The 11,017-nt window shown below is 41.6% G+C and overlaps 4 protein-coding genes and 1 long non-coding RNA gene across 6 annotated transcripts; 3 read left to right on the forward strand and 2 right to left on the reverse strand.

The window, feature by feature from the left end:
* The first annotated feature begins 63 nt into the window (after positions 1-63).
* LOC129602811 (neuferricin-like) lies at positions 64-2,471 on the forward strand. 2 transcript variants are annotated; one of them, XM_055501968.1, is made up of 5 exons: positions 64-369; positions 444-724; positions 792-858; positions 1,029-1,374; positions 1,928-2,471. In XM_055501968.1, the coding sequence occupies exons 1-5, from the start codon at positions 309-311 to the stop codon at positions 2,100-2,102; spliced, it is 930 nt and encodes a 309-aa protein (XP_055357943.1). In that variant the 5' UTR covers positions 64-308; the 3' UTR covers positions 2,103-2,471. The 2 variants fall into 2 exon arrangements, with proteins under 2 accessions (XP_055357943.1, XP_055357942.1); XM_055501967.1 differs by having other exon boundaries at positions 65-369; positions 457-724; positions 1,928-2,470.
* LOC129580784 (methionyl-tRNA formyltransferase, mitochondrial-like) lies at positions 2,436-3,726 on the reverse strand. The gene has a single exon (XM_055471450.1). The coding sequence runs from the start codon at positions 3,579-3,581 to the stop codon at positions 2,436-2,438; it is 1,146 nt and encodes a 381-aa protein (XP_055327425.1). The 5' UTR covers positions 3,582-3,726.
* Positions 3,379-4,556, reverse strand: LOC129602812 (3-oxoadipate enol-lactonase 2-like). Its single transcript, XM_055501969.1, has 2 exons — positions 3,703-4,556; positions 3,379-3,519 (listed from the first exon to the last, which is right to left on the reverse strand). Exon 1 carries the CDS (start codon positions 4,465-4,467, stop codon positions 3,712-3,714), a length of 756 nt encoding a protein of 251 aa, XP_055357944.1. The 5' UTR covers positions 4,468-4,556; the 3' UTR covers positions 3,379-3,519; positions 3,703-3,711.
* A 30-nt stretch (positions 4,557-4,586) lies between these two features.
* Positions 4,587-8,140, forward strand: LOC129602808 (cell division cycle protein 23 homolog). The gene is made up of 12 exons (XM_055501964.1): positions 4,587-4,861; positions 4,992-5,154; positions 5,222-5,368; positions 5,434-5,482; positions 5,558-5,666; positions 5,798-5,930; positions 6,004-6,184; positions 6,383-6,562; positions 6,641-6,805; positions 6,877-6,985; positions 7,105-7,239; positions 7,612-8,140. Exons 1-12 carry the CDS (start codon positions 4,737-4,739, stop codon positions 7,979-7,981), a joined length of 1,866 nt encoding a protein of 621 aa, XP_055357939.1. The 5' UTR covers positions 4,587-4,736; the 3' UTR covers positions 7,982-8,140.
* A 391-nt stretch (positions 8,141-8,531) lies between these two features.
* LOC129602814 (uncharacterized) lies at positions 8,532-10,693 on the forward strand. Its single transcript, XR_008692441.1, has 8 exons — positions 8,532-8,692; positions 8,773-8,971; positions 9,062-9,166; positions 9,376-9,493; positions 9,591-9,779; positions 9,900-10,001; positions 10,064-10,180; positions 10,304-10,693. It is a non-coding gene; the product is annotated as an uncharacterized LOC129602814 (long non-coding RNA).
* The last annotated feature ends 324 nt before the right edge of the window (positions 10,694-11,017 follow it).

Genomic DNA, 11,017 nt, shown 5'->3' on the forward strand with positions numbered 1-11,017 from the left:
ACCGGAAATGATTGAGTTGCACACAAGAGCAAAATGCACCGGAAATGAGAAAACAACTACAATTTTTATGTCCTTGGCAGTTGGCTTTACATGCAACTTCGGAAGTTTCGTTTATATTTACTCATTTACTGTGACACTTTATGAGGGGTAACTGGTTAACTGTTAACTTTAAGATTTCGGCTTCCTTTGAGGGTTCGCTATCCATACCGTACACGCGAATACTTGCTCTTCGATTTAGTTAAAATTTCGGTATCCCGTGCATGCAACCATGAGCGAGCGCGAAGTACGCAGCAGACGCCCCCCAGCGAATGCGGATAATGATGGCGAAACTATTCCTCCCTCGCAAAGTCCCAATCAGTACCGTTCCGGGTAAATTTTGTACATCTGGGAGGTTAAGAATTCCGCACAGTGTAGTCTGTACTTTCTGCACGATAGTTTAACAGATCTGTTCTCTAGATCCGCGGTCTCCCGTTCTTCGGCTGCGTTATTGAAGATAATTTTCTTGCTGTCATCGGTTGTATTGGTGTTTATTATGGTGGCTCAGCCCGATTTTTTCTCATCCATTATTACGACATACCTACCATCGGAATTGAAGCGTGTCCCCAAGAGCACCCCTGCGGAGGGAATCGTAAACCATGACGGCATAAATATATACACAAAGGAGGAATTGGCCCGACATTCGGGCGACGATCCCTCCAAACCGATTTTACTAGCTTATATGGGGGTGAGTTCAACTGTCCAGTTGGAGTTTGCTTTCGAAATTTAATAATTTAATTTGTTTTATTTTCCAGAAAGTTTATGATGTAACGAAAGGAAAGCGGCATTATGGCCCAGGAGGAAGCTACAGTTTTTTTGCGGGTATTATGGTAATTTACTTTTATTCGGATTGGTTCACCTTGTCAGATACCAAAAATTTTTTATTAATAATTATTCCCAACCATAGCGTATAATAACACTTTAAATAAATTTTGTTATAGATCTTTTATCGCTGGCATTGTGTAAGGTTTCTTTTGAAATTTTGAATACAGGAAAAGATGCAACCCGTTCGTTTCTGACTGGAGATTTTAAAAATGACCTGACGGATAATCTTGATGATTTGCCGGATTCGCTCTTCGGCCAGATTGAAACCTGGGCGGATACGTACTCGAAATCTGCGGACTATAAGGAAGTTGGTGTATTGTGTGGAGAGTTTTATCATTGTGCTGGAACGCCGGACGCAGGAAAGCCTACGGAGAAGTTGTTACATGTTTACCAAATGATAGAAAAAGCGAAATCCGACGAGGCCAAGGAAAACGAAGTGTATAAAGAGTTTCCACAATGCAATTCAGAATGGAGTCAGGACAAGGGTGGACGCCTCTGGTGCAGCCCGAAAAGGTAAATTTCCTTTACTGTTAATACAATTTATGGCTTATCAGCTTATGAGTTGGTTTGTTGTGCAAAAATATCGACGGAGCGCAGCGCTTGTCCTCCAATTTAGACAAAATCAAATCGTGTCTGTTTTTCTGTGCCAAAAGTTGAAAATTACGGCGTAATTTTCTTATCAGCAGCAACCGTTCCGTGGTACAGCTGACCATAAATATTCAATTGGGCTTTTGACATATGTGTAGATATGATTATGATGGTAGTGGACTGGGCATCGTTTTATTATGGACGTTAATTGGAAGCTGTAGTGGCATCGGTATTAATTTCGGAGTTATGTGATTCAGTATAATATGCTGGCGATGGTTAATAGCTGCGCTCCGGTCCACCAGTGTGTCCGCAAGTTAAATACCTATCTAGTCGAGTGGTTTTCTGTCGAGAAAGTGTGTGTAATGCATTTCCCATATTTTCGAGAACATTACTATCTGTTTGTGAAACTGGTCTGTAATAATTTCATAATAATTCGCAAGATTACTATTACCAGTTGCCAAATGCGTTTTCTCTGTAGTGGTGGAATTGAACGTACTTGGTCCGGCGTGCCCCGATTGTTATTGACACAAAAGCCTGGCGGAGCGAAATCAACACGGTGTGCTTGTGTCCATCCAGAAAAGCTAAGTGATCCGCGCTTAGAAGCTTACCCGGGCTGTCATCCAGATGCTGAAAGCTGTGCGATGCCGAAATAGTTTGCTGTGGTGACTTTAGAACGTTTAAAGTTTTGTAATTTTTAAAAATGTTGGTAGGTTTTTAAACCTGCCATATGTTGAATTCCAGCTTCAGATTCTACTTTATGGTTTTTTAGTTGTGATATCTTTGGACATGTACTCGTTCTCTCTTCGGAGCAGCTCTGCGCGCTTTTCGGCGAGCAGTTTTAATTTTTTATGAGTTTTCTTGTATTGTTGGAGTTTCAGCTAAGTGTTCACTATTTAACATATCGTGATATTAGCGAAATTTTATGCCTATTTTTTTTACAGTGAATAGCTAGTTGGTGCCTTATGTCCTTCGCAAATCAACAAAAGTTAATTACTGCTCTTATAACCGGCTCGGATTTTTAATGACTTCGCCAAACAATTAGCATTTGCTTCGAAGTACAATCGTTTATTTTTGTTGGGCGATAAAAAGCCATTATAAAAATCTTTAGCATTCATCGGCTTACGATTAGGCATGTACAGCGCGGTAATTCCAACCCATCCATCCCTACACTTAACAAATAAAATGTCCCTTTTTTTATGAAAGAATAAACTACCAGGAAAAGATCCATCTGACACTAACTCATCGATTCGTGCTTTGTGGACAATGGCTGGCTCAACGATTCCATTAATTTTCACGATCTGATCGTCCCACATAGTTCTTACGCCAAAATCTTCTCCTAAAGCTCTAAAAAAGCGATCAATATAATCCGCTGGCCAGTTCCAGTCGACAAACGTTTCAGCCTGGCGAATTTTTTTGGCGTATGTAACCCCTTCAGTTGGCTGCGCAACAGCATTTTCCACAGCTTCGGGTAGATTTTTTAAGGTGTCTAGAAACATTTCCACCCCAAGCTCCATGAGCATTCGTCCAAGCTGATGGCTCGTAACTTGTGGTGGGACATTACGCTTTTCCTGAGAAATAATGGGACCCGTATCAAATTTTTCAGGGGAAATGTGAAACAGCGTCGTTCCACTAACGGTATCCCCTGCCAAAATGGTTCGCATCAAAGGTGCTGCTCCTCGCCATCGGGGAAGGAGCGATGGGTGTATACATATGATTCCGTAAGGAAATGATTTTATAAATGAAGGTGGTATCAAGCTTCCGAAGGACGCAATCACTCCAACATCCCAATCGACAGGAGCGCGCTGCGGACTGTAATTCACAAGAGAGATGTTATCCAGAGTTCCCCTCAGTTTCAGCTGCTTCGCCACTTCACAGCCAGGTTCGGCAAATTTCGAGCACACTCCAAGGTGACTGATGCGTGCCACATCGGAATTCGTGAGGTGCGCGAGAAGGGGCCTTAGAGCGTATAATGAGTAAAGATCCGTTCCGAGAAACAGCACTCTGTGTTTTTGTGTAGATCGTGCGGAATATGCGCCCGTGGAATACAACGAACTCCAAATGAATCTCCTCCTGATAGCACGAACTGCTTTATTATTTTCATAATAAAAAAGTTTTCTAGCACAAATTAACATTCTCTATGATTCAAACTGTACAAGTACTTAATAATTTTTCGAAGAACTCTTAGAACTGTGCATCAACAATGAAACCGTAGAAAGAAGTGACAAAGAATATACTGGAAAATAAAATTCTTACACAGAAGAGTTATCCGCCCCGAGTAGTTAGAAAATCCAGTATCAGCTTGTTGAACGCCTCAGGGCGGTCGACATTCGACAGGTGCGCAGCGTCAGGCAATTCCGCAAACTGACCAGAAGGGATCTTTTTCGCCATCTCCGCACCCTCCGACGATGGAATAACCGTATCTTTCGCTCCCGAAATAACCAATGTAGGCACTTTTATCTCAGAAAGCCAGGGGGTAGCGTCTTCGCGATCACGCAAAGCTTCGAGGGCGGATCGGATGATTTCCGTTGACTGCTCATCAGCAATATGTTGCATTTCTTTCGCGGCAGGACTGCCGGAAACAAGCATCGGCTTCATCAATTCTTTTAGTACCTGCTGCCGCTCCCCTTCTGCCAATCGCTTTCGCAAATCATTTCTTTTGGCGCGAGCGGCTTCGTTATCGGGCAAGGAGCGCGTATTGGCTAAAATCAATTTATCCAAACGAGAAGGGTAATCATGCGCGAATCGGAGGGCCACATATCCTCCCATCGACAAGCCGCATAAGGCTACTGGATCAGTAATGTTTCCTTCATCCAGAAAACAAGCTACCTCATCAGCCATGGCCTTGATCGAAGTTTTCGTTTCCCCGGGAGGTGTCTTTGTACCGAATCGTCCCAGGTTTATTGCAAGTGCACGAACGTGGGGCGATAATTTTTCGATCTGCTGGCGCCACATCCGCTTATCAAGAGGAAAACCATGCAGAAAAACGAGAGGTTTTGTGTATTTCAAAGCTCGAGACATTTTGAAAGTTGAAGTTCGATTCAATTATGTATTAAAAATCTTGTTCTACAATATTTACGTACATACCTAATAACAAATGGAATTTTCTGCAAAGCAAAAACACTCATGATCAATCCTGTTCTTTCCAGTCACCGCCACCTTGGGTGATTGGCACCATTCCTACGGATTTCAGTTGTTTCAGAAACATTTTGCACTGTTTATTTTGCACGGTACTGTCACTTCGCTTCCTGGCGTGTATTGGATGATTTGATTGTTTTCAGTCAACTAGGATGGCCATGACCATCGATATGAACGACTGGGAAGAGCGTGTGTCTCGTCCTAAGAACGTTAAGGAGGAGCTACTAAAGGGCACCGAACTGTGTGGAGAGCTGTATTTGCGAACCAGTGGATCGTGGTAGGTGTTATATGTACTGTTACAGTAACAGTGTTCTGTTAATCACTGATGCCATGACACTGTGATCCGTATTCCGCTTTGATGTTAGAATTACTAAGGCAGAGTAAGACTCATTTCTGCTTGGTGGTAGGTTGTCCGCAGCACTTTTAACCTTCGAAGAACCGGAACAAACTTACGGAGCTCGTGGTCTGAGTGAGACATTTTCCACACCGTTGATATCCTTTGACATCCATGCAGCGGATACGCCATTTACTGCGGATGACAATGATCTGGCCGATGATGCTTCTGAATCGGTAGTGTTGAACATTTTGAATTCTCTCTGTCTGCCCGATTCATAGTTATTCTTGCTGTTGTTCGTAGAATGAAGAATCATCCGACGAAATTATTTACAATGCTGTGATGGCAGCGCTGGCCATGGAGCGCTTCAAAGAGGCCTCGGTTCTCGCGCAAGAAGGAGTGGAGACTAATGCCGTGCTGCGCTTTATATATTTCTACGCCAAGTTTTTGGTAAATGATCTGGTTATGCAATCTGCTTTTATGTAAGTAATGCTGTTCTTGTTGTTTGCATGCAGCACATTGAACGGTCTCGACTCCCGGAATATGCGAAGACTGAATTAGGAGGTAATATTCGTATTTGTGGAATATTGGAATATTAAAAATAATTATGAACAACGTTTAATTCTGCTTAATTTCTAGAAGTTGACCGGGTCCATATTGAACGAATGTTAGAAGCGCTTCTTGTGGAAATCGAAAGATATTTCGATACATTTCGAAATGGAAGCGCAGATGCTGCGTTGCACTACCTGTACGTTCGAGCGATGGATTTTTTCGCAGTTTTCACATCGAAGATTTATCACTTAACAGTTTTTCGGAATTTTTTCTCTGGGGTTTAGAGTGGTTATTATAGTTTATAATGGAAAAATTATGATGATTTAGGTATGGAAAAATTCTGCTTCTTCAAGATCAGAAAGCAGACGCAGTAAAAAAATTTGTCGATGCCATTTCATTCGAGCCTTTGCTGGTGGAAGTCTGGATGGAAATGGCTGATTGCATGGAAAACAGAGCCGAAGTGAGCAAAAGTCGTTACTTAAGCAACATTGCATTAAAATTCGTTCGGAACCTTATAAACAGTTTTTTTGGAGATTGTTCGAGTAGGAGGTTCGTGTCCGAATCACTGGATGCGCTATTTGTTTTTTGGACGATCTTACGGAAATGTTGGGCATATTGATTATGCTTTCAACGCTTACGAAATGCTACAAAAAATTGGTTTGAAAAATCACCCCGATATCAAGAACAGCATTGGAAAATTGAATATGAATAATGGTAAGTCACGTCGGAATTATAAAATATATGACATGTGCCGCTGAACTGCGAAGGTTTTAATAAATCGAAAGTGAGCGTGCCAACGCGTTCTACAAAAACAGGCTTGAAAATCCACCATACGGACATTGGAAATGGCTATACGTTTTAGGGATGTTTTTTTTAAAAGTGAAATTATTCCGGGAATCGTAAATTTTACAGACCCTGATGATTCAATAAATTTAATGGAATCCGTGCGAAATTTCAATCCCTATCGCATGCATGATGTGGACAGTTACAGTCATCTGCTTTTCATTATGGATGATCGCGTACGAATGCGGAAACTGGCAGATGATGTTTTCGAGGGTGGGCGATTCAGCCCGGAATGCTGCATCGCTTTGGGTAAACACTTACAACTTGCGCTCGTTTGACATTCAGTCTCTTGCCTCTTCTTGCTTTACAGTGCTTACTTTTTTGCAGGGAATTTTTTTAGTCTTCTGGGTGATCACGAGAAAGCCATTCAGAATTTCAACCGAGCATTGCGTTATAATCCCGATTTGCACCATGTTTGGACGTTGATCGGTCACGAACATGTTGAGCTGAAACAAACAGATTTGGCTATGCGGTCGTATTCAAATGCGATTGGTAATACATAGTATAATTGTTCTTATTTCTAGAACCATAAACATGCATGACAGCTTTATTCTTCTGAACAGAGGCCAATCCGAATGAATACCGCGCTTGGTACGGACTGGGCCAAGCACAGGAAATTCTGCGAGCACATTCGTCCGCCTTATATTATTTCAAACATGCTTTCGAATATTGGTGAGCAATATTGTATCTCGCCTTACGGTTTCCCTTAATTTGCCTGCCGAAATGGAATATTTTAAGCATTTCTTACCAACACCTCATGGCGATTGGTATTATATTATGTACTCTTGCAGTCCAAACGATACTCGGATGCTCCTGGCACTGGCTGACACTTTTCAGATTTTGGAAAACTATACGGACGCCGAAATGTGTTATTGGAGAGCTTACCAAATCGAAGGAGACACAGTTGTGTTGGTCCGGCTTGCGAAGTAAGAAAGATATGCCGCAGATCGTGCCCTATTCTTAGGTTTCTAGCTTTGCATTTGCATTGTAAGATTATGTCGCACGAAACTTTTCCGTCGTTTGTAAGTACTTTGGTCAGTGGTCCTGAAGTGTTATAAAGTCATGATGTGTGTTATAGAGTCAGTAGTGTTATAGAGTCAGTAGTGTTTATCATTAAAGTTATAAAGTCAGTCAGTTCAGCAGATAAAGTGAATTTTCTGCGTTATACGCGTCAGTGGGTTGTAACGTGTACAATACAGTAAGAGTTTATAACGCGTAATGGTGAGTTTGTCATCGCTTTATGCAAATTTTATGTCAAATCCTATAGTCAGATTTTACGGCATCTTGTCGGTTTTCAGAATGTTTGAAAAACTTGGACGCTATGGAAGAGCCGCCGAAATTTACGTGAAGTTCACTGCAGATGTGCAGGCCATGAACTGTGATGAAGTCGATGGGGCGATTCGGCCGGTTGACCGTGAGGATTCAGAGGATGTTGGTTGTGCTTATCTGTATTTGTCGAAGTATTATCTCCTTCACCGAATGTTCGATAAGGCTTTCGAAGAGGCAAAAGCAGCCGAGGTATTCCGCGAGGTCAGGGAGGAAGCTCATGCCTTGCTGAAGCAAATTAGCCGGATGCGAGCTGAATCTGAGATGGATAATAGCGAAATGGTGAACGTTGATCCTGCGCGGCTGGGATTTCCACTGTGGGCGGATACGTCTGTTGTATAGTTATGGTTTATCGATACATCTGCCGCAGGCTGTTTTTCTGTGAGAAAGGTTTTTTAACTATCCTATTGTGCGGAGCAGACACCTGTCTGGTGTAAAAAATTGAGAAATAAAAATATATACAGAGATTAGTCTGTACAACAACTGTGGTCGATAACTGGGGCTGTGAGAGTGGGAGATGACAATGCAGTTATAAAAAGAGGATCTCAGAAACTTGAAGGAGGCACAGTGGTCGGACGCAATACGTAAGGGCTATGTGCTATAATTCTGAATTTTTAAATTTCAGATTTGAATGCAGTCGAATAATTATCAACTCCTTACAACAGCGATCTAATATTTTGCAGGGTCAGCTACAATTAACTGCACTAATACTATATACTTATTCCTTAATATACTTATTCCGTAACAAACATATTATTATTTCAATCAATGCGTTGCTAAATGCTCACCACCCCAGGTTGCCGGTTGCCTAAATCAGCTGTTTTATAAAAGCCTGTTTGCCATGTGCGGAATTTGCCAATCATGCTGCCGCTAATGCGACTAACTTCGCCTAATTGCCCTACTCGGATTGTATACATTTCACATCACATACTCGTAGGTAGAATTCTTCTCTTTTGGAAACCGCTTGTTATCGTTATCTGGACTTCTTATCGCAAGTGTAGACGTTTGCCGGTCTGAATCCCCTTCGGCTTTATTCGTTCGGTTGGTAAATTGGTAAGAACAAAACGGGAAACTCCCCTTCTTGAAGCGTGACTCTTCCTGATAAACCAATTTGAGAAATTGTGATCCTTTAGGAGTAGATTGGTTGGTATTCTTGACGTTTCACCATGAGGACTTTTCTGATCGTTTTCGCCATCGGCTTGGCCGTCACGGCCGCAGATGATGTAAAAGATCCGGTCCTGAATGTTGTGGAAGTGGCCCTTCGCATGGGACAGTACAGTTATCTCATGGCTTTGGAGGAGACTAATAGCCTAGATTTGCTGTTGAACACGAGTACGTTATGAATTTGTGAGCCAGAATGAGAAAACCGAGAAAAGCTTTCTACTGCTGTGTGCTGAAGTGCAACTAAAATTTTGTCTATAGAGGATATCACGGTTTTCATGCCCACTAACGACGCATTCCGCAACGTAAGCGAAGATACCAGGAATTTCTGGCGTGCTCATCCGATTACTACAAACAGCTTATGCGGTAAGGGAGCTGCGCAAAATCATATCCATTCTGAGCACACTGTACATAAGTTTACTTCTAATGGTTTACGAGTACCACTCAATTAACACAATCAAATATTGTTTGTTATTTGTTTTCTTATTAGTATCGCAGACTATCGCTAATTTTATTTCTTATATTTATATGCTTGGTCTCATCACAGTGTATCCCTGTCCATATTTCTACTTCAGATACCACATTGTTGGCGAGCGAAGGGATAAAAAAGACCTGATTGACGAAGCTAACTACGATACCTTGGCTGATAAGAAGCGTGCTCGTTACATCGATTACAATGGATTCAGTAAAAATGTAACGAAACATTTTTTGATAAGGAGTTCAAAAGAACGTTTTCGCCAGAAAACAGCCTATTCTTACGGACAGGAATAGCCGGTTAATTGTTTTTCAGATTCAACTGTACAATGATGCGCAGATCCAGTCCTTCAACTACGAGGCGTCAAACGGTGTCATTCATTTGCTGGATAACGTGGTCGGACACATCCAGAACGACAACATGCTCAGCACGTTCAAGGGCGTCCGGAATTATCCAAAATTCTCAATGCAGTGAAAATCACTAACTTGACAACCGTTTTGAATGGTACGCACTACGCTTAGTAAATTTAAATTTTATCTACACTTTGCATACTACTGGTAGCAAATACAGAAACAGATGTAATAATTATGTTTTTCTTATCGCTGACTTATTGCAAATTTTTAGGCTCGGGCCCGTACACTTTTGCGGCTCCCACCGATCAAGCAATTGGGAAACTGCCAGCTGGAGCATGGGACAAATTATTGAACGATACAACCCAGCTGAAAGGTTTGTAATCTTACCGGAGGTATGGAGCGATATGGAGTAAAATTGTTTTTTTCGCTTTGCAGAAATTCTGAACTTCCACATTGCCAGTGCTGGAACATGGATGACTCGTGGTTTGACTGACAAATTGAGCATTGCTACTCTGAACAAGAATGCCAATTGGACAATCAGCATCATGGACAGTACGTGATGAATGATTAATTTTGTTAAATTGCCGGAGATTTTTAATGGGGTTTTAAAAATCACGAGATTTTTAATGGGCTTTTAAAAATCACAGTTTAATTAAAATCTTATCTTTTTAACAGACCAGCCGATCACGATATGGAATGATAAGGCCACACCAACGAGCCGTGCTCAACTGGTTACCTCGGATCTGTCAGCACTGAATGGAGTTGTGCATACGATCGATACCGTGCTTTTCCTCCCTGGCCAAGAAGAGTTGTAAAAATGTGCTTTTCAGAATTGAACTGAGTTTTATTTATTATACGATGTTTGTTGGTTTATGATTTTATTTTGATGTTTTAACGTTCTCGTGATGCTACTTTGGCGGCTCCGGTATGGTTTGCTAAAACGTTTCGTTCTTTGGTCGACTGCATGAAGACACAAATCATCAGTGTTGGCCACGCGTTCTGCGGTGGTCACAAAAAAATCTGACTGTGGCACTAGTAAGAATTTAATAAATGGCATTCTGACGATCTCAGATTTATAATTACGGAAAATCCTAAAGATACGGAGTAGTCATCATTTCACTTCAAGTCCAACATTTCACGATGACGATGCTACCGACATATTGTCTGCAATTTCATTTTCACTGGCTTACAAAACGAGATAATGAGTACTGGACTAAGAGCTCTTAGCTATAATGACGGTTATTGTCCAGCAATAACAGTCGTTAACGTGCGATCTGAGGCTTTCTTGTTGCTATGCAGCAGAGGGCAATCGAACTTCTATGGCATTTTAACTTTCATGTGCCATTAGAGTTTGAGTGAATAGTTGCCTTTATGGTGTCTCAAATAAAC

This window comes from Paramacrobiotus metropolitanus, unplaced genomic scaffold, assembly GCF_019649055.1.
Source record: "Paramacrobiotus metropolitanus isolate TYO unplaced genomic scaffold, Prichtersi_v1.0 Parri_scaffold0000004, whole genome shotgun sequence".
NCBI lineage: Eukaryota > Metazoa > Tardigrada > Eutardigrada > Parachela > Macrobiotidae > Paramacrobiotus > Paramacrobiotus metropolitanus.

Excerpts from the sequence above, each read along its gene's own strand:
- LOC129602811 (XM_055501967.1), top strand. The coding sequence starts at position 269 with ATGAGCGAGCGCGAAGTACGCAGCAGACGCCCCCCAGCGAATGCGGAT. Across the intron at positions 370-456 it reads CCCAATCAGTACCGTTCCGG|ATCCGCGGTCTCCCGTTCTT; the intron begins GTAAATTTTGTA and ends TCTGTTCTCTAG. Across the intron at positions 725-791 it reads TTTTACTAGCTTATATGGGG|AAAGTTTATGATGTAACGAA; the intron begins GTGAGTTCAACT and ends TTTATTTTCCAG.
- LOC129580784 (XM_055471450.1), bottom strand. The coding sequence starts at position 3,581 with ATGTTAATTTGTGCTAGAAAACTTTTTTATTATGAAAATAATAAAGCA.
- LOC129602812 (XM_055501969.1), bottom strand. The coding sequence starts at position 4,467 with ATGTCTCGAGCTTTGAAATACACAAAACCTCTCGTTTTTCTGCATGGT.
- LOC129602808 (XM_055501964.1), top strand. The coding sequence starts at position 4,737 with ATGGCCATGACCATCGATATGAACGACTGGGAAGAGCGTGTGTCTCGT. Across the intron at positions 5,931-6,003 it reads GCATGGAAAACAGAGCCGAA|ATTGTTCGAGTAGGAGGTTC; the intron begins GTGAGCAAAAGT and ends GTTTTTTTGGAG. Across the intron at positions 6,986-7,104 it reads AAACATGCTTTCGAATATTG|TCCAAACGATACTCGGATGC; the intron begins GTGAGCAATATT and ends GTACTCTTGCAG.